The sequence below is a fragment of the Neofelis nebulosa genome, chromosome 10 (assembly GCF_028018385.1).
Source record: "Neofelis nebulosa isolate mNeoNeb1 chromosome 10, mNeoNeb1.pri, whole genome shotgun sequence".
In the NCBI taxonomy this organism is placed as follows: Eukaryota; Metazoa; Chordata; class Mammalia; order Carnivora; family Felidae; genus Neofelis; species Neofelis nebulosa.
This window is the reverse complement of record NC_080791.1, coordinates 26823577-26851511: the sequence shown is the minus strand read 5'-3', so window position 1 is coordinate 26851511 and position 27935 is coordinate 26823577. Positions and strand designations below refer to the sequence as shown.

Below are 27935 nucleotides of genomic sequence, written 5' to 3'. Positions count from 1 at the left end.
GCCCTGGGGACAGCCACACTGACCCTGCCCCCTGCGGACCATGTCATCACCCATGCCTACGTGCACCTGCCTGACATTGTTCAACGTCCGTGCCTTGGGCCTACTTGGTGCCCTAGCGCTGTCTCTCCAGAATGTGCACAGTGGTTCTTCTCTCCGCCCTGCAGAAGGGTGACTAGGACAGTCCGGTCACCCTCTCACACAGCTGCCTCTGTCCAAAGGGCATGCACCCAGCAGGAAGGCCCTGAGGGCGGGGATTCCCTGCAAGGTCTGCTCCCCTATGCCTGCTTCTCCAGGAGGAAGCCATCCCACTAGACTTCCTACGGCCAGTGGCTAGAGGCCTGCGGCAGACCACCTGTTCCTGCCGACCCTCTGGTCTGCAGACTGTGGCTCTGCTTACCCCGTTCTGAGATGCCAGCCTGACCCTTTCCTTAGAGGCTTTCCTGGGCCAGGCTGGAGTCTGCCCAGGGACCTGAGGCTCCAATGTGTGGAGCATAGTGTGTACCAGGCTTCAGGAACACGAGCATGTTATTCTCAGAACTCCAAGGATAAGAACTCATGCTGTCACCAAAGCTGCCAAAGCACCTGAGGCCTAGCAGGCATGGATAACTTGCCCAAGGTCACTGGGCAAACAAAGCTGGAATGTGAATGTGAGGCTTGTCCTAGCCGGTCCCAAGGAGTCCCTGTGTGCGGACTAACCGCACAAGCCTTGGAATCCACACACTCGGGCTCTCGTCTGACTGTGCCACTTCATAACGGCACAACCTCAAGCAAATGTTCTTACCTCTCTGAACCTCTGTTTCTGTAAAATGGGGACGTAACCAGACCTGCCCAACTGGGTTGGTAGGAGAAGCACTTAGATACTGCTTGATGGAAAGGGAGTACCCAACAAGTGTTAGTTTTATTATTACCACTATGACATCCCGGGGTGTCTCCCACCCCTCCAGTCCTGGCCCTGCCCCCGTGCCATCCACTCTGCCATGACTTACACACACAGGGGGTTTCCAAGCCCAGAAAACAGAGGAGAACCTCTTAGGGTCTAAGAGGAAGCCTCCCTGCTCCTGCTCAGTGGCTCCCGCCCAGGGCTTACTTGAATCCTTTGTCGTCGATGAAGCAGTGAGCTGCTGACACCATCCATTTGGGAGAGATGATCGAAGCCCCGCACACGTGGCCCTGGCCCAGGGCGTGGAGGCTCACCTGCCAGGGCCACTCACCTTCATCTGCATTCTTGCCCCCGACGACCCTAGACTGCCTGGTGAATGACCGCAGCCCACAGTCTGGGAGGGGCAGAAAACCCAAAGGTCAGAAAGTCACGGCGGGGCACCAGCCCCTGGGGCCACACGCCAGGCTCAACGGGAGGTCATGTGGGGTGGTGGCCTTTTGGTGGGACCCTCTACAAATATCTTCCAGCCTCAGAGACCCACTGACTTCCTCCCGGCCCCCCTCCCCACTCCCAAACTCAAAACCCTCACGCTCCTACCTCCTTAGTCCTGCCCAAATGCATTTGGAGGCCTTCAGAGAGACCTGCCGGTTTGCTTAGATTTAATTTGAGTGTTATTTGCCTAGATGTCCTCGTTGAATGCTGAAGGACACAGCTCTCAGATGGAAGAGCGGGGGGGGGGGGGGGGGGGGGCGGCGATGCAAAGTCACAGAACAGCTACAGCTGTGCTCAGATTTAACCTATGGCCAGTGACTCTGAAATACACATGAGGCTACAAATTGAAGCATGGTTGGGGTGGGGACTAAACCCTGCCGACTGCTCTGGTAAGCTGTGCCCCACTCCAGGCAGGATGGGGAAGCCAGGACTTGCCACTGCCCTGTGGGCCAGGTCTACAGAGCAGGGGCCAGCCCAACACCTCAGCCAGGATGCGAGCTCTGCCACAGAGGCACTGATGTGCTTGCTGGCTGCCCTGGGCCCTGCCTCCAGAATCAGAGCTGGCCCATGGGACAGTGCCTCTGTGCCAGTCAGCAAAGTCATCCTTTCCCCCAGGTAGACAGGGGCAGAGATGGGTGACTGAGGCACTGGCATGATTTCTACCTCTGTATGTGCCTTGCACAGTGAACAACCTGCACAACTGTATGCAGCGGCCCTGCTCACCACAATCCTTTTCATCTGAGCCGTCACTACAGTCCTTCTTCCCATCACACTCGGGGTTGCTCTTGCTCACACAGAGACCGTTGCGGCAGCGATAGGTGTGTTTGGTGCAGGCAACAGTTGTTACTGCTCAAGGAGGAGTACAAGGGGAAGGGAATCAGTTCCATGGCAACACCCAACCAGAAGCCTGATGATCCATCCACCTTATGCTCCTTATCAAGCCTGCTGTACCCATCCACACCCATGCCCACATCCTTCCAGGCCCACCAAAGGTTCTCCACCTTCTGGAAGATTCTCTCCCCACTGACATACTTTCTCGTCACACTTCACAGAGAGGGTGGTTTGTGTTTATTAAACTTTGGAAACTTGGAATGTGAGTGTGCTCATGGCAGCTCCCACCAGGAGGAAAGCCCCTAAAGCAAGGTGGACTGGGCCAGGTCTCACCTCTGTCACACGTGGCCTCATCAGACCCATCTCCACAGTTGTCTGTCCCGTCACACTGCTGGTTCTGTGGGACGCACTTCCCATTGCCACATTGGAAGGTCTGAGCCGGGCAACCTGGGGACAGGGCCTCACGCTCAGCACCAGTTCGCCAACCCCCTGCTGAGGTTGCAGGGAGGCCCAACAGGCACTGCCACCCCCCTTCTCCCATCCTTCCAGACACCAAGCACTCACTGCACTGCAGCTCATCACTGTTGTCCCCGCAGTCGTTCACACTGTCACACACCCAGAAGAGGGGCTTGCAGAACTTGTTCTTGCACGTGAACTGGTAGGTGGCATTGCATTCTAAAGGGGGCACAGGGCAGCAGTCAGCTGGGCTCTGAGCCCTCGTTCTGACAGCAGTCATTGCTCACAGCTTCCCCAGGCAGGAAGGGTGACCAGACAGCCACCCGGGGACCACCTGCCCTGCTGGAGGGGGCAGCTCCGGAGTGCCTCTGCGTTCCTGGCTATGGAAGCGAACCCCACTAGTGCAGAAACACTCCAGTGCCTGCTCGGACAGAAGGCAGGGCTTCCAAACAGCACAGGGAGGGAAGGGGCTTGATGTCTACATGGGGAGCAAAAGATGGGGACGGCTCCCCAGCAGCCGGGCGCGCGAGGGCAGAGGACTCACGGCAGTTGAGCTCATCGCTGTAGTCTGTGCAGTCAGCCCAGCCGTCACAGCGCAGCTCGTTCCGGATACACCTGCCCGTGTTACACATGAACATCCCCGGGCACGCTGCAGGGGAGAGGGCAGGCCTCAAGTCCACGGCCACCAGCCTCGCCTCCCACGCCGGCTGCCCTCCCTCAGGGCCAGCCTCACAGCCACACCGAGGACCAAAGAGAAAACTCTCCCCCATCCAGCCCTCCACGGAGAGAGGAGCAGGCTGCAGCCGGCACCCCAGGGCTGTGGTCCCCCAGCCCCACCATGCTGCGGCAAGCGCATTTCCTACAGCCGGCACGGGAGGCTAGCCACAGACCCCTAGCGGGGCGGCGGGGGGTGGGAGTGGGGCCTTGACTGCCAATGATCAAGCCCCAGGAAGCTCCAGACAAAGTGGAGAGAGACTGGCTGGGTGTGCTCTCAGTTCTACTGCCCCATGTCCTTGGCCGCCCACTCCTGCCCAGGGGCCAGGCTCCCCATGCCCAACACGGAGCAACAGTAGCCCGGCAGATGGATGATGTGTACACCCCATCCAAGTGTCCAGTTGCATCCCTGGACTTCCTTAATTCTAAGACATTTCCCATATTCCAGTGTTTCTGAGACTGGGATGTCCAACAACTGATGTCATCAGGAAGCAGACAGAGCTGAGAGGAGACTGTTCTCTGTGCTGCACAGGCAGCCCAATCACTTATTGGAGGGGTTTGTTCATCCAATCACATTTTGGGTGGTGAGCCGTGCGGTTGCATTTTAACTGAAATTTGGGTTCTTGCATATAATTAAAATGTCTGCTGGAAGGTTACTGTGTGATGTAGGGGCTGAAACAAAAAATCACTGTGACTAGGTTAGAACTGCTATGCGCACAGCAGACAGTGAGACTCGAGGCAGCAGAAACTGCCAGATCTCTTAGGTGTAGAACACGGAACTGTCCGAGCTAGGAGCAGGGGGTGTGATGAGTCGTGCCCCAGTATTTTCTCCCGGGTCTCCCTCTCTCTCTATTCCCGAAGGTGTTATAAGGCCACAAAGGCAAGCACAGATGCGCCAAGTCGTGGTAATGCTGAACCGGAGGGACAGATGGCTCAAAGGAACTCAGGAGGCCTCGGGCACGGTGTGTGCCAGGGTTCACTGCCCACCTTTTTCAATACGTGCATTTCTGGCAGCCTTGCAATTTTGTCTCAAAAAGCTACCGGACATGCACCTTACGTTCTCTGGTACCTCAGAATTAGGAGAGCACAATGCTGGGAAGATACAGAGCAGAGAGCTTTTCGTGGGCCAGTCCCTCTAGCCAGGCCCCCCCTTCTAGAGACGTGTACTCACGGTCACTGGAATCATAGGAGAGGTACTCGGCCAAGAAACCCGTGTCAGTGTAGGACTGGTCGGAATGGAAGCGAACAGTGATCTTGCTGCTTTTGCTGGTCACCACAAACTGGGTCCTCTCCCCGCAGTACCTGGAGGGGGCGGTCACCGGTAGGAAGAGGATCCAGAAGTGTTCGGGGCGCCCCCTTCCCCTCCAGCACTGGGTGCCCCAGGGTACTCACTTCTCCCCGTTGACCTCCACGTAGTCCTTGAGGCAGCTGCCCGGGGGCACGTTGGGCTCCAACAGGTAGAAGAGCTTGAAAAGCACTTTCACGTTTTGGCTGTTGGGCACCTAAGGAGAGCGATGCTGCTGGGCCTCTGCTGCTTCCTAACCCCCTCCTAAACCCAAGGATGCCACATGCTGCTGGCCACGGGGGCTGGGGGACAGTGGCTGCTGTGTTTTTATCTCCCTGACCCGTGTGGGCGATATGGAACACACAGCAAGAGGGACTCGGGTTGGACGGCTGGAAGACCCTCTAGACTCAGAGGCAAGAGACACTCTTATTCCTAAAGAAAGCTGGTGGTCCTCCTGGCACCATCGAAGAAAGAAAGGAGAGATGGGCCCCTGACTCGGATGGCCTGCGGGCAGCCCCGGAGGCAAGACTTGTCATTTAGCAAGTGCTTTCTCCAAGCTGCACACACAATCGGCAACATTACCTCTGAGAGGCAGACACCACTCCTTCTCCTCTTTCCTAGGAGCAAGCTGAGGCTCTGATGTAGAGTGACTGGCCCAAGGTCCCTCAGGGGGCCACTGATCGAGAGCTAAAATGTGAGGGGCGCCCTGGTGGCTCAGTCGAATGAGCGTCCGACTCTGGGTTTTGGCTCAGGTCACGGTCTCACGGTTCGTGAGTTTTGAGTCCCGCATCGGGCTCTGTGCTGATGGTGCGGAGCCTGCTTGGGATTCTCTCTCTCTCTCTCTCTCTCTCTGCCCCTCCCCTACACGTGTGTGTGCGTGTGTGAACATGCACATGCACACGCGCCCTCTCTCAAAAATAAATAAATAAACATTGTTAAAAAAGAGCTAGAATTTGAGACCATTTGAATATGGGTCTGCTGGAGGTTACAAGGTTAGGGCTACTCCACCCTGCTCTACTCTGCAAGGCTTTAGATATTCGGCAACTTGGGGGCTGCTAAGGGAGCCCATCTCCCTCTCCTTGACCTTCCTCACTTGCCATTCTGGAGCATCCCTCTTCTTTCTCCCTCCCTTCCCCTCCCTCTCCCGTTCCCCTGTTCCCTCTCCCTCTTCTTCTCCCTCTCTCCCCCTTTCTGCCCTCACAGCACCCTACAGCTCCTACCTCAATGTCCCACGTGCAGTTCATGTTGGGCGGGTAGTGGCCAGGATAGTAGGGGCTGCTAAATGTCCCTTGGGTTCCACGTAAGTAGCCTCCACAGCCTGAGAGGAAAGGCAGGAGGAAGAGCCTGAGGACCGAGGACCTGCCTGGCCAGGCAGGCAGGCAGGTAGGTAGGCCGAGGGGCCCTGGCAGAGCCAGCCGGCGACTCTCTCAAGCTGCCTGCCAGGGCCCCCGCACACTCCACAGCCAGTGGCCAGAAAGTCTGAGCACTAGGAGACTGACCACTTTAGGGAGGGCTCCTGACCCACACAAGAGACAAAAGGCCCTGTGGCTTAAGCTTCAAACCTCTGACACCGACCTGAGCCAGTTCACCAGCCCAAGGGATTGGCCTGCGCCTCGTGGGCTCAGGCCAGCCCCTCAGACCTGTCCCTCCTCTGCCCCACCAGGCCCTTCCTTACTGCTCAGCTTAGGCAGCTGGAAGAACGTGGCCTCAAAGCCAGGGTGTCGCCGCTCAGTGTTGGTTATCAGCGTGACGAGCAAGACATTCTGGGAGGAGAGGAAGGTCAGGTTGTAGGAGGGAGGGTAGGTGCCACACAGCCTGTAGGGGTCAGAAGTTGCATGTGTTACAGAGAGCAGACAGAAACCAGGCGTCCCTAACCCCGGTCCCATCCATAAAAGGCCAAGGGTCATTTAAAAGCCCCCCTCCCCGCACAAATGACCTGAGATAGGATTTATTTATCTTTGTTTAAAACAGCAGAAAACAGGGACGCCTGGGTGGCCCAGTCAGTTAAGCATCTGACTTTGGCTCAGGTCATGATCTCAAGGTTTGTGAGTTCGAGCCCCACATCAAGCTCACTGCTGACAGCACTGAACCTGTTTTGGATCCTCTGTCCCCCTCATCTCTCTTCCCCTCCCTGGCTCATTCTCTCTCTCCCTCCCTCTCTTTCTCTCTCAAAAATAAACATTAAAAAAAAAAAAAAAACCAGCAAAAACTCAGAAGCCTCAAATGCTTGACCACAGAAGATTCATTAAACTATGGGCTAAATAATAATAATACTAGTAACAGTAACAGCACCGACAACACTTAAGAACATGTTAAGAACTCAGGAGTCTTCATAACAACTCCACTAAGTAAATACTATTATCCCCATTTCACAGATAAGGATACTGAGGCACTGAAATAACTTGCCCAAGGTTCCACAGTTAATAAGTGGCTGGGCATCCAGGCTCCGGAGCCCACACAGCTAATGACTGTGTCACGTTGCCTCTTTGTGCTCATTGTACATTACACAATGCCACGTTATGCAACCATTAAAATCACAGAAGCAAGCTTACTGATTTGGAAGGATCATCATGATATACTTCAGTTTTCAAACCAGACAGCAAAACCAAACGTGCCGTAAAATCCTATTTTTAAATCTATACACAAACATACACACACATAGCAGAAAGCGTGGAAGAACACACCTCACAAATTTAACAGTGATTACTGCCAGATCATGATGGAGGTCTGTGCTCTCTGTGCATGTCTATTTCCCACTTTCTCCTTTCAGAGCCATGTGTTTATTTCATTGTACAATTCATGAATTACAGAGAGAGGAAGAAACCTTGCACAAAAAGGGTGTTCAGGCTGGAGTCCTAGCTGCTGAGCTACGGCAGCAGATGGTTCTATCTTGTTTTGGAGCCTGAATTCTAGCCCATTATTTATCACAAAACGTCTGCCCGGCTCATTTCCACAGGCAGCAAGAGAAGGCTCTGGCCCACTGAGTCAGGGAGAGCTCGGGAGAGGGCAGCTCATGCCCACCCACAGCGCTCTGAGAAGCACGCTCAAGCCCCACAGCGCGGGGCGGGGGGCAATCATCTCGGCACCCCCGAGTTCCTCAGCAGGTGTATGATGCCTTTTTATTTCCTGTAAGCCTGATGCTTTGGGCAGCTGGGGGCTCGCCGCCTCTGGAGAGACTGCCCTTCCCAGGACTCGCCAATTCCTAGACATAGTCAACTCACCCTCAGGGAAGCCTTTCACATACAAACCAATCAATCCAGAGCCCACACCCCAACCACCTCCTCCATGGGGCTCTTCTCTCCAGGCCACCATCCACCCGTCCTAATCACCCCACGACCAGATACCTGACAACTAGAGATAGATTTGTGCCCCAAAACCCACTGGAATTACTCAAACCAGTCACTCCTAAACCTGCATACACTGCCCTGCCTGGCCTTTCCGGCAGAAACCACAACAAAGGCTCCTGCCTGTGTTCTCCTCTGGCCCCCTCTGCCTCCTGACTGACCCTGGGGCTTCCCCATGTGGCTTTGCATGCCCCCTCCTCTGGGAACTATAAGTAACAAACTATCTTTTCAATGGCAGCCACCTCCTGGTCCACTGGCCTCAATATAAGCGAGTCATGATAAAGTGGGCATTTTACAACAGCAGTCTCTGGCAAGGAAAGGAAGTGTGCTGTGCTCACTGGCATCTAGGGACCAGTGAGCCTTCCTCACCCTTGCCAGGGCTGAAATCACCCCTGAGACGCTCTGGGAGCTCACACTGAGGATCACACACACCTGCTCTCGACTGCCTGAAAGTCATAGGCTGTATCTCCAACCCACGCTACACTTCCCTCTGGAGGCAGCTGCCGAGCTCCTGCAGCCCGCCTCTGCTTCCCCAGGACACTCACTGCACCACGGCACGGGGTTCCACGGGGCTCAGGGTGTCATACACCATGACCAGGTCACTGCCACGGTCGTCACAGGGCGCGACATCAAAGCTTCGGAAAGTGAGGCTCAGCACGGAGTCGGCGTCCCCCCGCAGGGTCCACTGGCAGCGGGCCCGAGCCGGGTATGGGCTGTCAGGGAAGCCAGGCGTGGTGAAGCGGGTCACCTCCCCGCTGCGGGCGTGCAGGGCAAAGCTGCAGCTGTCTGTGTGGGAGACGGAGAGGGCAGAGCTGGTAGGGGCGAGCAACCCAGAGCCTCCCTGGGGGGCGCACCCAGGGAGATGTGCCAGGCTGCCCTGGACCCAGAAGAGACAGAAGAGGGGGCTTCTCACAGCCTGGGACAGGTGGGGGATGTGTATGACTTCGGGGGACCCCCTTCACTGAAAGGGCGTCTGGCCACATCCATCTTCTCTGGGAGGATGGCATACTTACTGTCCTGGGTGGTCTGCACTGTTCTGGGGTCAGTGGCTGAAGAACAAGAGGGAAAACACAGTATTTACCGCTGTGGTCAATTTCCTTCATCCTGCTTCCTTATTCCCCTAAAGGGAGGTACCCGGCCAGCAGACCGTCTTCCCTTCTATGCACTGGCTCGGGAGTGCTGCCCTCCTGCAACGGTCCAGGGCCTGGCCCTGCTCCAGGGAAGCCTGGCCCAGCAAATGCCCACGCCCAGCGTCCCTGTACTCACGGAAGGCCACCACCGAGGTCAGCACGAAGGAGTTGAGGGCGCGGGCACGGGGTGGCATTGTGACCACACGCTCCTTTGCCATGGCGCTCTCGGCCTCCTCCACCAGGTACTTGGGGATGCTGAACTCGGACCAGAAGTAGGCAATGACACTGCCCTCGCTGTGGGGAGAGGGGTGAGCCTGAGGCGCAGGTGGGCGCCAGGCACCCCACCTGTCCCCACACTCTCCCAGATGCTGGATATAGATGTGATGGCTCAGGCTCCCCAAGAGACCTTCCTCCAGGCAGGGCCCACCTCAGATTCTTTTATGCTTGCCCACCTTTTGATCCTTTAAGCAAGAGATCTTGCCTCTGTACCCTCTACTCTCACAGTCTCTCGCCAACCAGACGTGTTCTGGGGCCAGCTCAGGTTTAGGAGTGGGAAAGCAGCCTGGATTGTGAGCTGTCAATGCTACCACTAGCTGGGGCGCATTGAATATCAAACTCTCGAGTCTGTGTCCTCATCTCTGAAAGAGGATGAGAATGCCACCTGCCAGCCAGCGCTCATAAAGATTAAACTGGGGCACCTGGGTGGCTCAGCTGGTTAAAGTTCAAGTCTTCATTTCGGCTCAGGTCGTGATCTTATAGTTCGTGGAATCAAGCTCTGAATCGGCATTGGACTCTGTGCTAACAGCACACAGCCTGCTTGGGATTCTCTTCCTCAGCTGTCTTTCTGCCCCTCCCCACTCCCGCTGGCCCACTCACTCTCTCTATCTCAAAAAAATAAACATTAAAAAAAAATTTTTTTTAAGCGCACATGACTCTTGATCTCAGGGTCGTGCGTTTGAGCCCCACACTGGGCATAAAGATTACTTAAATAAATAAATAAATAAGCTTTTAAATAAATACGTAAAGATTAAACTAACTAAATCAAAAGTACTTTTGAGATAAAGTCTATTTTTAAAAAAGTATGTTGAAGGCTGCCTAAGCAAGGAAAATATGAAGACTCACCGAAGCCTTCCAAACCCAAATTTGGAAACATAACAAACGATCATCACCATTACTGAGTGGTTTACATGGAGGACACACCACACCTGTCTTCACCCGTGGCACCTGGGGACACTCCTACGGATGGCTACCCCTGCCCTGGAGACAGCAGAACTTGTGGGCTAAAGTACACACACCTAGGGAAGAACAAGGATGGCACCTTGCTCCCCATGCCAGACCTTGAAGCTGCATCACCCTGCAGGCTGCGAGCTCTCTGCCCACCTACCACACAGCCCTGATCCCACCCAGCCTTCTCCCCGGCACCCACCTGAAGGCAGTCACAGACGACTTCTTGTAGTAGGGGCCCAGGGTCGGCACCCCACTGTACAACAGCTTCAGCTGAGGGCGAGAGGGAATGCTCACGGCATGCCAGAGAACAGCAATAGCCCACTGCCCAAGACCGTGCCTCTCCCTCCCTCCTGGGACCCACAGGCCAGCCCAGGGATCCGGGAGTGAAGGGAGCAGTGTTCTTTCAGCCTGGGTGAGGCTGGGAGTGCCAGGGCAGACCCCAGGGACAGGGCTCCCTGCCCAGGGACTGGACTCACCGCTTCCTTCACCTTGCTGGCCAGGTTTGCGAACTCCGTGGAGTTGGAGTTCTCATAGGCATCCAGAAAGTTCTCATTTGTGATCCTCAGGTAGCCATTGAAGACCTTCTGAACCCGCGCATTCTGGTCTATGGGAGACCAGAGAAGGAGGGTGGTCAGAGGAAGTGACACCGTCATGCTACCCTGGTCCCCCCACTGTCCTCAAGCTGCCCTCAGCAGCTTGTGCCCTCAGCACTCCTGGAGGAGTGAATGCCAGGAGAGGCCAGTGGATGCATGAGCTTGTGGGCCAACACCCCTCCCTTATGGCTTGGAAGAGCCAGGGGAGCCAGGGCCCTGGACCCTTCCTTACCTACCCCCAGCTGCACCCTCCGGTCTCTCCCTCATGCCCACAACCTGGTGGCCCCTATGTCTATCCACTGAGAGAGGACATACAGCCACCATCCTCCCTCTCCCCATCACTCTCCCCAGAGCCAACCCCTGGCTCTACTCACACTGGAAGTGCCACACCATGAAACAAGTCATGAGAGAAAGCAAGAAGATGCCAACCAGCACGGCCACCAGCACCACCCAGCGCTTCGGGCCCCGCTTCTCAACCTTCTTGGTGTTGTTGACTGGCAAGAACTCCACGCCTTCCTCAATGCCCTTCATGCTCTGAACAGAGAAATGAAACACAGCTCAGAAACTCTCTCTCTCACCTTAACAGCCTCCCAGCCCTGCTCCAAGAAGAATGTTTACACTTTGTAAGGTCCAGCTTGGAGCAAAAAGCGAGGAGAAATGAGAAGTGGCCTTCCCATCCACGCATCCCAGTGTCAAGGCAGCGCCACATGTGTACTGCTTAAGAATTGATAGTTTAGGGGCGCCTGGGTGGCGCAGTCGGTTAAGCGTCCGACTTCAGCCAGGTCACGATCTCGCGGTCCGTGAGTTCGAGCCCCGCGTCAGGCTCTGGGCTGATGGCCTGGAGCCTGTTTCCGATTCTGTGTCTCCCTCTCTCTCTGCCCCTCCCCCATTCATGCTCTGTCTCTCTCTGTCCCAAAAATAAATAAAAAAAAAAAAAAAAAAAAAAAAACGTTGAAAAAAAAAAGAATTGATAGTTTAAATAAAAATGAAATAGGCTGTCTAAACCCAGTCATGGAGACTCTCCACTTAAATGAATCATCTCTGACGCAGGTACATGCCCGCATGTGGGGAGAGCAGGCCCAGCCCAGGGCCGTGATTGGCCGCCACGGGGTCTCTGTGTGAGCTTCTAGAGGCAGCCCCTGCCAGATTCAGTCCCCACTGATCGCGGGGAGGCAGGAGGGGGTGGGCAGGAGCCTATGGGCAGCACGGAAACCGTACACCCAACCTACCCGGTGCCCTTGCTCTGCCAATGTTTAACCAGCCCCAAGTAAAAAGGCAGTAAACCGGGGCAGCCCTGCCGTGCCACTGTGGAACAAGCCACTGTTTCTCGCCTTGGTGTCCCACGCCAGAATCTCAAGGTGACATGAGGCCAAGGTTCTACGGGAATCCACACCCAAGCTCATCCCAGAGCCGGAAAAGCAAACAAAACACCCAACAAACAGGATGGCAGCTTACCCAGGTTCCTCCCAGTCAAGGCTATCCAGGAAGAGAGGGGACATGAATAATACGACAGGCGGGGTGTCCGTCGATGACAGGCGGGGTGTCTATGGGCGCCTGATGACAGAGAGGCAAACTCTTCTGCCCTATAACATACACTCTGTCTGCCCTAAATCCCGGAGAGGAGCTCTGCCCTTTCAGGTTTAACTACCTCAGACCCACTCCAAAAAGGGTTTGTAATAAACGCAATAGCCCCCAAATTCCACAGATGTGGCCATTTCAACAGTTTCCAGATGTGGTTCTGCTGGTGTTTACCTCACACTCTTGATGTGCTTGAACTAACATTTCTTGATTTGTTACATTTGAACATCACCTGTTAATTTCACCATTATAAAAGAGTCTCCCAACTCCTGACATGTTTGGATACTGAAATTTCTATTTTAGATCCTTAACTGGTTACTTTTGTGACTTTAATACTGCATACAGAAACACACCTCATAGCTAGCCCTGCCTTGGTAATTATATTGCAATATATAAATGAATCAAATCAACATGTTCTATACCTTAAACTTACACAATGTTCTTATATCTCAATAAAATAAATTTTTAAGAAGGAAAGAAACACACTTCAGAGACAACTGCTTAAAATGCTTTCACAAGCTGCTTATTCTGGGATTTATCTACATACTTCTAAATAATATGCAAATACCACTATCTCTTGATTCATCTATTTAAAATATAATCATCTGACTTCCTATTATGATAATGTGAATTTTAATATACTTCCTTCTCTTTTTCTCACCCATCCTCCCAATAGCTATAGGGCTAAAGTTGTTTGTTTGTTTTTTTAAACTATATCCACATTCTATATCTAAATTACTATATTTTCATGACACTTGAACAACATGGGAGATGAGGGGTACCCACCCCACACATAGTCAAAAGTCCACATGTAATTTCTGACTCCCCAAAACTAAACTACTCACAGCCTACTGCTGACCAGAAGTGTTCTGTGGACTTCTGTGGACCAGAAGTGTTCTGCTGACCAGAAGTGTTCACAGCCTACTGCTGACCAGAATATGTTCAGCACATATTCTGCATGTTATATGCATTATATACTGTATTCTTACAAAAAGTAAGCTAGAAGAAAATGTTAAGAAAATCACAAGATAAAATACATTTACAGTATTATACTGTATTTATTTTTTAAAAAAACACACATATAAGTGGAACCACACAATTCAAACCCGAGGTGTTCAGAGGTCAACTGTATTAGTCTTTGAAAACATTGTTCATTATTGTTTCCCTCCCAGTACAATAATTTGTTTCTCTTGCTGCCAAATTTCATTTACCCGGGTGTCTTTTTAACATATACTGAAGTCTTTCTATACAATCTAAAAGCTACATAATACTCTTCCAACCTTCTACATATAAAGTCTGTCAAATACCCTCTCACTTCATTTTTTTTCCTGGAAGCTTCCTTTCTAGAGCCCTCTGTCCTTTCCCATAGCTAATGTCTGGAACTTCCTTCAACATCACCCTGGGAATTTCCTTCCTCTCCCTCTTGTGTTAAAACCCCTATTTCCTGGATTCCATATCTTCATCTTTCTTGGCTTACTTCATTTTAGTAGAACACATAGTTCAGTAGCTTCCCAAGAGGGAAATTTTTTAAGACTGCATTTTTCTGGAAGTATCTTCACTCTGTACTCGCATCTGTTGATAGTTTAGCTGGGTATAGAACTATATGTTTCAAATAATTTTCACTTAAAATTTTGAAAGCTCATTGTTTTTTAGCTTTTAATTTTGCTTTTGAGAAATAAGATAACAGTACAAATCCATTATTTCTTATTCATAATTTGTTACCTTTCTCTGAAAACTTTGAGGATTGCTTTGAATTGGGTCTTTAGATTTCATTATGCTGAGCTTTCCACCTGCTCTTTGAATTTGGAAATTCCTATCTTTCAGTCTGGGAAACTTTCTTGTACAGGCATACCTTGTTGTCCTTTGTTTTATTGCACTTCACAGACAAAGCATTTTTTACAAACTGAAGGTTTGTGGCAACCCTGTGTTGAGCAAGTCTTATCTGCACCATTTTTCCAAAAGCATTTGCTAACTTCATGTCTCTGTATCACATTTTGCTAATTCTCAAAATATTTCAAACTTTTTCATTATTATTGTATCTGTTATGGTGATCTGTGATCAGTGATTATGACTGAAATCTCAGATGATGTTTGACAATTTTTAGTAATAAAGTTTTTTTTTTTAAGTTTATTTATTTTGAGATAGAGAAAGACACTGAATGCACGAGCAGGGGAGGGGCAGAGAGGGAGAGAGAGAATTCCAATCAGGCTCCACACTGTCAGCACAGAGCTTCACATGAGGCTCGAACCCATGAATTGTGGGACCATGAACTGAGCTGAAATCAAGAGTCAAATGCTTAACTGAGTCAGATGCTTAATCGCCCCGCTAATAAAGTAGTTTTAAATTAAGGTATTTACATTGGTTTTTTTTTTTTTAATTTTTAATGTTTATTTTTTGAGAGAGAGAAAGGCACAGCACAAGTTGGGGAAGAACAAAGAGAGAGGAGAGAGAGAATCTCAGATAGGCTCCACACTTGTCAACACAGAGCCCTATGTGGGGCTCCAACCCACGAAACCATGAGGTCATGATCTGAGCCAAGATCAAGAGTTGGATGCTTAACTGACTGAGCCACCCAGGTGACCCTTTACATTGTTATTTAGACATAATGCTATTGCACACTTAGTAGTGTGCCTCCTTCATTTTCTCTGGTCTATCTTTCTGCAATTCCTATTACATTGATTCTCTACTTATTGTTTTCCTGCTATTATCCACCTGTTTATTTGTTTGCTTGAAGTAATCTCTATGCCCAACATCGGCTCAAACTCATAACCCTGAGATCGAGAGTCACATACTCTACCAACTGAGCCACCCAGATACCCCCATCTCATTGTTTTTCAACTTCTCTAACTGAAATTTTCATTTCTGCTGTTAGCTAATTTCCAAGAGTTCTTTCTTGATCTCTGAATTTTGGATGCAAAATCTTCCCATCTTTATACTGCTATTGAGTACCTTTTCTCTGTTTTTTGGCTTTCTCTTTCATGTTGAAGGCTTTCCTCAAATGCTTCAAGATGATTGGTTATTCATTTATATTTAAGAATGAGGTCCTAAAGGTGGTTTGGAAGCATCATTTACCACAAATGGGTTCACTGTAGGCTACAATTAAGTGGCTATCCAGATTTTTTTTTTACTGGGCACTCCCAACTGTCAGGCTATGTTTCTTTTCTATGGGATGGTTTAATTGCTCCAGAGAATCATTTTCTAATTTCCCGGATACACTGATTTAAACCCAGACACTAGCATTCTGGAACATGTGAAAGAATAGATCTTTGGCTATTTTTCATTCCTCACTACAGCCTTCCTCTGCACGTAGTGTCCTCAAGTCTAGAGAAATCAATTTCCCATCCCTTATGGAGGACTGGTAGGGTAGGGGTATCTTTGTTTGGGACTGAGGTGGGGATCTAGGGATTTCTAACAATGCCCCTCCCTAGTTCTCCTCTATCTCATAGCCTGAGCCAAATTCTTACACCTGGTAGAGGACATTATCAAAGACTGTAAGAATATTTCCAAGAGCTAAAGAGAGGCACATATCTTTAAATGCAAAGGGTTCACTGAATGGTAAGAAAGAGAAATGAAAAAACACAACTAAATATATCATGATAAAATTCAAGATAAAGTAGATCCTTTACATCTTTACCTGGCATTTTTTCCCCTCTCTCATATTTTACATTTCTTTGTCATTTGGTTCTATTCTGGGATTTTTTAAACTTATTCTTGTGAACTTTTAATGGAATTTTTAAAATAATTTCACTGACATAAAATTGACATGAAATAAACTACATATTTAAAGTATACAATTTTTGGCATATATATACACCCATTAAACCATCACCACAATCAAGATAATGAACATATCTGTCACCTTCAAAAGTTTCCTCGGGCTATTGCCTCCCTCCCATTCCTCCCTGATTGCCTTTCTAGTCCCAAAGCAACGACTTACCTGCTTCCTATCAGTAAAGACTAGTATGCTTTTTCTAGAACTTTTTATAAATAGAATTATACAACATGTACTCTTTATTGTCTGGCTTCTTTTACTCAGCACAATATTTTGAGACTCACCCATGATATTAAGTTTTTAATGTATTTTTTTAAATTTTTAAAATGTTTTATTTATTTTTGAGAGAGAAAGAGAAACAGTGAACAGGGGAGGGGCAGAGAGAGAGGGAGACACAGAATCCGAAGCAGGATCCAGGCTCTGAGCTGTAATCACAGAGCCCGACATGGGGCTCAAACTCACAAACGGTGAGATTATGACCTGAGCAAAAGTTGGACACATAACCAACTGAGCCACCCAGGCACTCCAAGTTTTTAATGTTAATAGTGCATTCCTTTCTATTCTTGAGTAGTATTCCATTATATGGATACACAACAATTTGCTTACTTACTCACCTGTTGATGAACATTTGGGTTATTTCCAATTTGAGACTGTTACAAATAAAGCTGCTATAAACATTCCTGTACAAATCCTTATATTGGCATATGCTTTCACTTCCCTTGGATAGATACCTATGAGTGGAACAGCAAGTTTGTATGACAGGTGTATTTTTAACTTTTTGAGAAGCTGCCAAACTGTTTCCCAAAGGGACTGTATCATTTTACATTCCCATCAACAGTGTATGAGGACTTCCATTGTCCACATCCTATCCAACATTTGGTATGGTCAATCTTTTTTATTTTAGCCATTCTAACAGATGTATAGTGGGGTCTCATATGGTCTTAAGTTGCTTTTCCCTAATGACTAATGATGTCTAACATCTTTTCACGTGCTTAACTGCCATTTGTTTATCTTCTTTGGTGAAGTGTCTTTTCAAATTTTTTCCCTAGTTTTTTAAATTGGTTTGCTTATCTTCATATTACTGAGTTTTGAGAGTTCTTTCTATATATTCTAGATACAAGTCTTTTAACAAATACAGAATTTGCAAAGATTTTCTCCTAATTTGTGGCTTGTATTTTCACTCTCTTAACAGGGTCTTTTGAAGAACAGAAGTTTTTCATTTTGGTGAAGTTCAATTTGTCAAGCATTTCTTTTATGGACTGTGATTTTGGTGTTGTATTGAAGAAATCTTTGCCTGATCCAAAACAACAAAGATTTTCTCCTATGTTTTCTTCCAATAGTTTTACAGTTTTAGGTTTTATTTGGGCCTATGATCCATTTTGAGTTGTTTTTTTTTTTATTATTTATATGGTGGCAACTGGGTGGCTCAGTCAGTTAAGCATCCAACTCTTGATTTCATCTCATGTCATAACTTCATGGTTTGTGAGTTCATGCCCTGTTCAGGTTGACACTGCAGAGACTGTTTAGGATTCTGTCTCCCTGTTTCTCTGCTCCTTTCTCTCTCTCTCTCTCTCTCTCTCTCTCTCTCTCTCTCTCTCTCAAAAATGAATAAACACTGGGGCACCTGGGTGGCTCAGTGGTTGGGCAACCGACTTCGGCTCAAGTCATGATCTCACAATTTGTGAGTTTGAGCCCCGCATCGGGCTCTGTGCTGACAGCTCGGAGCCTGGAGCCTGCTTCAGATTCTGTGTCTCCCTCTCTGTCTCTGCCTCTCCCCCACTCGCACTCTGTCTCTCAAAAATGAATAAATGTTAAAAAAAATGTAAAAATAAATAAATAAATAAATAAATACTTTAAAAAATTCTTTTATATGATGCAAGGTATAGATGAAAGTTCTCTTTTTCTTTTCCTTTCTTTGTTTCTTTTTTTTATATGGATATCCGATTGTTCCGCTATTGGGACCATATTTGTTGCACAGACCATCCTTTTTCTACTGAATTGCCTTTTCACCTTTATCAAAATCAGTTGTCCAAGAGGTGCCTGGCTGGCTCATTTGGTGGAACATACAACTCTTAATCTCAGCGTCGTGAGTTCAGGCCCCATGCTGGGGATGGAGTTTACTTAAAAATTTTTTTTTTTCAATCATTTATCCATATATCTGTGGGTCTTTTTCCAGACGCCACTCTGTTTCATTGGTCTCTTTGTCCATCTTTATGCAAATATCATACTGTCTTCATTACTGTAGCTTTGTAAGTCAAAAAAACTATTGAAATACTAAGTGAGTTTAACCAGGTTGCAGGATACAAGATTAATACACAAAAATCAATTATATTTCTATGTATTATCAATGACCAATTGGAAATTTTAAAAAAATTTTAAATAGCATTTACAATAACATCAACAATATGAAATACTTAGGGGGCAAATCTGACAAGAGATATACAAGACCTGTACGGTAAAAAATACAAAACACTGCTAAGAAAAATTTTTAAAGACTTAAATAAATCAAGTAATATCCCATGTTCATGGATTGGAAGACTCAATATACCTGTCTATTCTCCTCAGATTTGTCTAGAGATTCAGCATGATCTTGATCAAAATCTCAGTAGGCTTTTTGGAGAAACTGATTAATTGTTTCTGAAATTCATGTGGAAATGCAAAAGATTCTGAATAAAAAGAACAAAACTGGAGGGCCAATGTCACTGGATCTCAAGCCTTATTATAAAGGCAGTGAATCTTTTATTTCAAAAATCATATACAGTATTTCATTTCCAAGAGTGATGTTTTATTCTTTGATGGTTACTTTTTTTTTTTTTTTTTTAGAGAGAGAGTGCAAGCAGGGGAGAGGGGCAGAGAGAGAAAGAGAAAGAGAGAGAGAGAGAAAGAATCCCCAGCAGGCACCACACCCAGCAAAGAACCCCATGCAGGGCTCAATCCCACGATCCTGGGATCATGACCAGAGCCAAAATCAAGAGTCAGACATTCAGCCAACTGAGCCGCTCAGGAGCCTCATGATGGTTGCTTTTTACAGCCGCCTTTTCTTATTTTATGAATTCACTACCTTCTTGCTTTTTCTTAGGAAACTAGATTTTTTTACATTCAGAACTTTGTCTTTGCCTTTCTCTTTCAAGATGTAGATTAAATGTCCAATGGTCCTTGGCTGTTTAATAATCATGTTTAAAAAAAAACAGAAAAGTTTTGGCTAGATTCTCAGAATAGAGTGTGTGTATGTTTACATGTGTTAGATGAAATGTAACAAGATAATAGCTTATTTCATTTATTTTCAGGGCACAGAGTGGCTCAGTTGGTTGAGCGCCCAACTCTCAATTTTGGCTCAGGTCATGATCCCAGGGTTATAGGACTGAGCCCCGAGTCAGGCTCCTTGCTAAGCATGGAACCTGCTTGGGATGCTCTGTCTCTCTATCTCTCTGTCTCTCTCCCTTCACTCTTCTCCCCTGCTCTCTCTCTCTCTCTCTCTCTCTCTCTCTCTCAAAAAAAAAAAAAAAGTTTATTTTTAAATTCCGGAGTAATTTCACAACTATTTTGGAATCATTCATGGCTTGTGCCATCACTCCCGCTCTATAGATAAGGCAAGGAGAGATGATGACTGCAAGGTCACATAGCTACTTGGTGGCAGACCCAGATTAGATCCTGGTTTTCTGCGTCCCAATGTGATCAGCTCCAGGAACTCAGGAAGCAGGTATTAAGGGAAATAGAAAGCAAGTTCCTTGGGAAGGGGAAAGTAGCTGACAGCATGGACAGCGGACTCCAGGGGCCACCCCCAGGCTTACTATGGAGCAAAGCCGTCAGCATGAGGACTGGCTCAATGGCAGGGTTTGGGTTATCCCTGCATGTGAATTCTGGGGCTCCCTTCAGCCCAGAAATGTTGTCTAATCAGTAACTAGACTGCTTCCTTTTATAACCCTACCCTCAACTCCATTTTTAGGCATATCATACTTGCCTAACCCAGTCACTTTACTGATAAGGAAACTGAGGCTGACAGAGGGAGTGACCTGTCCAAAGTCACAAAGGCAGTGAAGTCAGTAAAGCAGCAAAGCTGAGACGAGAGCCACACCCTTCCAAGCCTACCTGGGGTTTCAGGCAAGCACATGGTCCATCAGCCTCCACAGGAGGAGGTGGCAGGGAGCTCCCCCCCTCCCCAACCAGGTCCTAACTGCTTACATAACCATCTCTCTACACATAACCATCTCTCTGCAGGACCATAAAGCCAATGGAAGACAAAATATGCCAGGGCCTGCTTCTGCCTCTCCTTTCTCTCTTTCATAAAAGTAAACACATGAGCAGGTGCACATAAAAACTCAGGGCTGTGAAGCCAGGTGCTTGGTTATCATGAACAGAGATAGAGGCCACATAACTCTTGAAGCCAATTCCCACCAGCCAGCTCAAGTTAAACCGCGACCAGAGTCCCCAGAAACACAGCATGGCTCAAGGCCAGCTCAGACAAGGGAGCAAGGAATGGTTTCCCCAAGGACAGATGCACATAAAGGGCTTGGAGCACACAGACACACACAATGAAAACCCTGGAGGGCTGAAGGGGGAGAACCCAGGTGATAGGCTGCAGGGACAAGATCAGATTATCACCATTCCCATCCACTTCCTGGAGGGAGATAGAGAGTACAGTCCAGAAATCCAGGAGGGGAGATGTATAAGCCCTGGAGAATATCTACTTTCTGTTGTTTTAAGCACACAAATCCAAATGATACATATCCTCCCCAAGGCCACTGACTGTCCAAAAACAATGACTTCTAGAAGGTATTTGATGATATAAGAAAGATTCTTGCAGTCACCTGACTAGCATCAAGTAAAAAACTCACCAGAACTGGAAGTGAAATGCTAAGCAAACAAAACTTGGTGTCCAAGTCAACCAAAAAAATCCTTCCATTTGGAAGGCAACTTCTCCTGGGTCCCCTGTCACCAGCTCCAACTCTCCAGGGCCACCCTTCCATGGGCTCCAAGGACCAGCAAATCCAAAGCCAGAATTTGTCATTGGTAGCTCAGAATGTGGTCTTCGCTAGAGAAAAGCAACTGGTAAATGTTTGCATTTATAAACAGCAAAAATAGTACTGACTATCCAAACATCTATACAAGATTTCAATCAGAGCAGATGAGGAAAAAGTTAATCTTCATGCCAGACATTTTTTTTTTTTTTAATTGTTCCTCATTTGGCCACGGTGGGGTGTGACCTGATGAGAAGGCAGGGGATGAAACTGAACACTGAAGAAGTCACTCAGAGTCCTGGGATGACATCACACAACAACTGGCAATCTGCTTCTGCTGTTGAAGATCAAGATCAAGGGGCAGAGGTGACATCAGTGGCTGGAGACACAGGTGTTTTGCTTAAACCCGAGATAAGGACAATGGTGGTTGGCTTCATGTGCCACTGTCAGCTTTGTCGTTGACTTGTGGCAGGGTGCCCTTCACTTATAGCTTTGGTGGCTCAGTATACCCACCATCAGCTGAGACGGATCCCAATTCCATGATGTCATCACTGCCACCACAGTCATGAGAACCAAAACACACCCCTCAGATGATTCAAGCAAGAAAGGACAGTCTGGCCATCTGCAATGGTTTTCCGAGGTGAGGAGGGATGCTGTAGCCCTCATACATGCCCTCCTTTGCAAGGACAAAGACAAAGCCAGCATAACTCTCAAGGCCACCCCCTGATACCAGTTGGAGTTAGATCCTGGCCAGGGTCCCCAGGAATACAGCATGGCTCAAAGCCACTTCAGACAACAGAGCAAGGAATGACTTCCAAACACTAGAACTGTACTTGTCTTCCTGGGTGATGCTGAGCACAGATGTGCACAAAATTGAGATACCAGAGGTGACACTGGAGAAGAGTCTCTACTTAGATGGGCTCTCTCCAAACTCAGCAGCTATGGACAGAGAGCAGCCAGCCCATGTACAGGCTCCGGGGGCAAGGACTTCACAGTGGCCCGCACAGAGAGGATACCTGATTTGTTCATCACAAGATGACTAAAGGGACAACGAGAAGGGAAAGAAAGCCCACATTGGAATCCTCCACCCACTCACCAACCTGGGGCAATTGATCTCGCAGAAGCGGGAGTCTCAAGAAACCCACAAGGAGCTACAGTTCCCATGATCATACCACCCCAATATTTCCCAGACTTGTCAGGTCACAAAAAATTATAAAAGAATAAAATAAAACAAACACAGGGCTTGCTCAGCATCTAGTTTCCCAAGCCTTTCCCCCTGGAGATTCTGATAGTGTACATCAGGGGCAGGGCCCTGAGATCTGGAAGTTTAATAAGACCCCAGGTTATTCTTAGGAACCTGACGGTTGGAGAACCACCACCTACCATTTCCCAGAGGCCACCTGCTTGGCTCACCCACTTCCCATTGCTGTGAGAGGAACCATCTAGGTTCGAGTTCCACCCGCCCTATTTTAAGCAACCAAGTGGATGCAAGGAACCTGCCGTATGGGGCTGCACTTTGCTTCTTGCCCTGGGACCCTCCCACGATTAGGGTATAAGCATCACCCCAAAGTCACCGAGACTGCCACCAGAGCTCCTGGGGGACACACACTCCCAGCCGAGGCCTTGTCAGCTGGCGGTGGACTCCCTAAACCCTTCTTCCTTTTTGGTGCCCAACCCTTTCACCCTTACCCTTTGACTCTGTCCCGGTCTTCAGCTGCCCCACCAGAAGCAGCTGCTGGGAAATGGGTGAGGCTTCGGGGCCCTAAAGTGGGTCCAGAGCTACCTGTGGATCTGTGACCTCCAAGCCATCTAGGGGAGCAGAAAGCTGACCCACAGCCAACAATTTGTACTGGAGGAAGCAAATCGCAACTCGGCACACCTGGTCAGAGCAGAAAGGAAAGTCCCCAGGGGGCTGACTCAGCCACCGTGGGCGCTATGTCAGCACAGAAACTCAGTAGGTCTGTAACAGCCAGTATCTGGCTACTGCAGGTTTCACGCTGTGTCCCCTTCCCGACTCCCTGCAACGCCTGGGCCCTGCCCCAACGGCTGTGGGCCTGGGAGCACACACATCTGCTACAAGATCCCGTGAGGGCCCAGAAAACAGACTGGGGGCAGGAACACCAGATAAAAATCCCTTCTTTCCTTTCTCAGGGTGTGGGGTGGGTATCACCTAGGTTGGTGATCAGGCCTGAGAACCCTGAACCACTGGAGCAAATATTTCTCACTGTGCCTCAGTTTTCCCCTCTAGAAAGTGGGTTAATAACCCCTTACAGCCTTCTAAGTAGAGGTGTCGTAAAACATAATTAGCTGATTCCTGCTAATGACAGAGGCCTACCTACGATTTTCATTTCTCCACCCACCATCCATTCACCTGCCCAAAGCGACTAAGGCCCATTCCTCCCTCTGGGATGGTGGAACAGCTGAGTTCAAGTTCAAACATTACAATGAATCAAAAAGCCCTGGACAGTACGAGTCTACTGTGCAGCCTCAAAGGTAACCCAGGTGCTCTGCCCTCTCGGCACTCTCCTCTAACAGCACTAGGAAGGCCTCCTGCTCCTGACCAGGGGGACAGAAGAAACCCCTCCCAGGGACCTCTGCACCTGCTCACAGCCCAGAGGCAACTCACCTACCAAAGCCATGGAGTCTGCCATCTACTTACATTCTAGGCCTCATCTGTATTCCATGTTTCTGGTCGTTTCAAAAACATTTTTTTAAATGTTAAAATCCATTTCAAATGCAATTTTTTGCAGAGCCTCAAAATAATAAAACAATAAATGGACTGGTTGAAGTAGCCTCAGGACCCAGGGGGTGTCCAGACTACTCCTTGAAACACTGCCCTCAAGGACTGTGACAGGTTTCCAAACCACAGGGTCTCCCTGGGCGGCTGTCAGAAAGGGGCCAAAGCCCGCAGAGGCTCTGGGGATGACCTGACAGTTCCCAGGGCTCTCACCCCCATCGCCTCCATGCCTCACAGCTCAGGGAGGAACAAGGGAGGCCACCACAAACATATTCATGATTTCTGTGCATCTTTGTGCATTTTTAATATAGGTTATCTCTAATGCCTACAACTAAGTTTCATTTCCAGATGAGGAAATGCATAAAGGAGGGTCACCCAAAAACCTAGACAGCTATAAAGTGGCAGGCACAATTCCAGACTCCAAAGCCAGTGTTCTCAGGACCCTCTGCTGCTTCTCAGGGGATCAGCGATCACCCCTTCTCCCACAGAGGTACAGATGTGCACACCGAAGTTCAGAGAGTAACTGCCTTAAAGAACACTCTACAAAACTCTACCTGTGACACAACGTGTTTCTAGGGCCCGAGAGGCAAGAAGGCTTGACCAACATTGCATATGGATTCCTACCCCTACAATGCTGGTCTAGGGGTGCTGACTCCCCCCACTCTGACCTTGCTCCCAGCCAGGAAGCCTCCAAATCTGTAAGGAGCCAGGAAGCTGCTCGTATCCTGCCCACTCAGAATGGCTCAGCTCTCCTTTACCACCTACCAAACTCACCTGCCCTTGAAAATGCAGCTCAAGGCTATGCCCCTCCAGGAAACTTTCATAGACCACCTTAATCCACAGCACCTCCTTATGACCTGTACCACCCACTTGGCATCAATGATACCCCACTGCCACGCTAAGCAGAACAGGCAGTCTTAGGGAGTCAGGGTAGCCCAGTTTCTTCTTCATACTGCTTCTCTCCCCAGCCCCCTCTATGACGCTGCCCAGAGGTAGCACTTGATTGGTGGGTTGGCTGATTGAGGGACTTCTCTTTCCATAGCCACACTTGGGTAGCCTACCCAGGGCAAGTTGGGCTAATCTCCCAGGTGCCAGGGCCCAGGAAAGTTTCCAGATTTGTATCCCAAGGTACCTCCATCCACCCCTGGAAGGGGAGAGAATGCTGTCAGTCCACATCCCAGGATTTTGCTGACAGCACCCCCGTACCTCCTCACCCTTCCCTCACCAAGCACTCTGGTGTCAGCCCTGGCCTGGCCACCTGCTACAGGCAGCCCCACCTAAGTTTGGACTCTCCCAGGCTCTTCCTCTCCTAGTTTTCAAGTACATGTCCACCCCCCCCCCCCCCAGGACTCAACACCTTTGTGATTCCAACCTGAGAATTCCATCTCTGTTTCCAGATCACACCGTGGGAGAGAACACCAACAGCAGCCCCCAGCCCTCCCCTGGCTCTTTGATCCTCCCGAATCTGCCTGGGCCCCATCCTTATTCTCCTGAGATCCTTTTCTGGCCCCCACCACTGTCATGGGATTCAGGGAGCAGACACATCTGCCAGCAGCAGCACAACCAGAGATTACACCCGAAACTAAACAAGAGGAACAAGCCGATTTCACAGGCTGATTTCACAGGCTGGTGCTTTTTCATTGACCGCATTTTTTTATGGAGATAACTATGTTCACGTACAGTTGTAAGAAGTAACGTGGAGAGATCCCTTGTACGTACGCTTTGCTCGGTGTCCCCCAACGGTAACATCTTGTGAAACTCCGGTATAATACCACAACTGACCTAGGTTTCTCATTTCACTTGTACTCATTCATGTGCGTATTACGTTCCACATAACTGATCACCAGCGTAGGGACCTATATCCACCTGCACAGTCAACATAATGGCTGGTTCTGTTTCCCACACAAAGATCCCTCCCTCTGCTCTTTTGTAACCGTGCCCACCTCCTCCCTGCCCCCTCCCCAAATGATCTATCCCCATTCTAAAATTGTCCTTTCAAAAATGTTATTATAAATGAATCATCCAGGACATAATCTTTTAAGACTGCTGGCTTCTTTCACTCATTAAGATTCCCTGGAGAATCATTTGAGTCACTGCATGCACCGAGAGCGTGTGCTTATTACTGCTGAGTAGTATTCCACGGCACGCGGGCACAACAGTCTGTTTGACTGCTTCTCCATTCACCTTGCGAGGACCCGCAGGAGTGAGTGGAAAAGCCCAAGTCCACCTGCTTCCTGGAGCTGACTAGATCCCAAAGCCTCTGCTCAGGCATGGTAACAGAGCCATAAACCTAAGGGTCATTGTGGATGAAAGGCCTGGATAAGCAAATGGGAAAGCACAGCCTGACGGTAAGTCACCTGGAGGCCCAAGTCTACATTCAGGACCCAGAATCCCAGTGGCATAAGCAGAACAGGAAAGAGGTGAAAACTTGGGAGACGGTGTCCTTGGAATCGCATTCCTAGAGCTGGGCCAAATTGTAGATGTCATCCTGCCTCCCATCTTCGCAGGGCCATCCTTTCTGGGGCAGAATAGCACTTTCCTTTAGTGCCAACCTCAGCATCACAATAACCCCTACACGTTAGCATTGCAATAGAGCCCCTAATTTCTCCAGCTGGGGGCAGCTCCCCAAATACTCGAAAATACTAGAAATAATCCAAATCGGCAATCAGCAATGGTGTTCTTGGAGCCTGCTCCTAATCTGGGGAAACGTGTTCCACTCAATTATTCAACGTTTTTTATTTTTATTTTTGGGACAGAGAGAGACAGAGCATGAACAGGGGAGGGGCAGAGAGAGAGGGAGACACAGAATCGGAAACAGGCTCCAGGCTCCGAGCCATCAGCCCAGAGCCCGACGCAGGGCTCGAACTCACGGACGGACCGCAAGATCGTGACCTGGCTGAAGTCGGACGCTTAACCGACTGCACCACCCAGGCGCCCCCCACTCAATTATTCAAACAATGTGTTTTCTAAACCTCTGGCTATCTCATTCAACCTCACAGCAATATCCCCATTAAGACACAGTGCCCAGAATTCAACAGCATACTCCAAATGCAGACCAGTGTGGTCTCCACAGGGGCTATTCGTCAATGACATACCTTATCCTGACAGCTCTATTTCCATTAATGCATTCAATTTGCACATACAAATAATAATAAACACATGATGATACATCCACTTGATGAAAGCTTATGCAGCAATCAAAAACGGGTTTTCAAAGAGTAGGAAGTATCATGAAAAAACTCTAATATGCAATGTTAAATGAAAAAAAAAAGTCAAAAAGTTCATATGTACTTTCCATCCCTCTAAACTCAACTCAGGTGTCTCCCTGAGAGATTCCCAAGGAGGGGTTCTCCCCGTGGGTTTTAGTCAGGTGACTAAACTCAGTCCCAAGGGTTCGCCAGCACCCTGTGCACCCCCAGTCCCAGCCTTGTCTCAAGGTCAACCAACTGCTCCTTAAGGATGGAGAAATGGGGCTGTCTTGTTCCACAATCCCAGCATGGGTTAATAAATTTTGATGCATTAACTGATTACAACCATGGCTTTAGCTACAGAATTGGAATTACATTATGATTCTATTCTGGGGAAAATACATGTCACATATATTAACATCCACATAAATATTAGTCTATGAGACTGTAAGAGAATATAAGCCAAACTATTCAGAGGGGTTATAAAACCCAGAGGAAAGAATTTCAGAGGAATTTCACTTTCTACTTTGCATATTTTGCTATTGCTTGATTTAAAAAAAAAAAAAAAAAAAAAAAAAAAAACCTTCCTTGTATTTAGAAAAGCAACTTAGAAAAAAAAGCAACTTTTGTATTTAGAAAAAAAGCAACTTTTTTTTTTTTTAGAAAGATGCATAGGCAATACCAAATTATTAAAATGCCTCTCTAGGGTACTTTCCCTCATTTTTTAATCCTTGAAATATGTATATATTA

General features: G+C 48.5%; 1 protein-coding gene across 2 annotated transcripts in view; it reads right to left on the bottom strand.

The window, feature by feature from the left end:
• Nucleotides 1-27935, bottom strand: part of ST14 (ST14 transmembrane serine protease matriptase) — a 42494-nt gene that overhangs the window by 7378 nt on the left and 7181 nt on the right. Inside the window, exons 1-16 of one of the 2 annotated variants that reach the window (XM_058687324.1) lie at nucleotides 18851-18946; nucleotides 11327-11486; nucleotides 10836-10963; nucleotides 10559-10629; nucleotides 9269-9426; nucleotides 9016-9051; nucleotides 8548-8788; nucleotides 6334-6473; nucleotides 5879-5976; nucleotides 4766-4875; nucleotides 4545-4675; nucleotides 3204-3308; nucleotides 2768-2878; nucleotides 2537-2650; nucleotides 2096-2218; nucleotides 1088-1274 (exon numbers count right to left, since the gene is read on the bottom strand). In XM_058687324.1, coding sequence (XP_058543307.1) covers nucleotides 1088-1274; nucleotides 2096-2218; nucleotides 2537-2650; nucleotides 2768-2878; nucleotides 3204-3308; nucleotides 4545-4675; nucleotides 4766-4875; nucleotides 5879-5976; nucleotides 6334-6473; nucleotides 8548-8788; nucleotides 9016-9051; nucleotides 9269-9426; nucleotides 10559-10629; nucleotides 10836-10963; nucleotides 11327-11483 — 1910 coding nt within the window. In that variant the 5' untranslated portion in view covers nucleotides 11484-11486; nucleotides 18851-18946. Of the gene's footprint in view, nucleotides 1-1087; nucleotides 1275-2095; nucleotides 2219-2536; nucleotides 2651-2767; nucleotides 2879-3203; nucleotides 3309-4544; nucleotides 4676-4765; nucleotides 4876-5878; nucleotides 5977-6333; nucleotides 6474-8547; nucleotides 8789-9015; nucleotides 9052-9268; nucleotides 9427-10558; nucleotides 10630-10835; nucleotides 10964-11326; nucleotides 11487-18850; nucleotides 18947-27935 lie in introns of those variants that run through there. The other variant, XM_058687323.1, reaches the window with a different exon arrangement.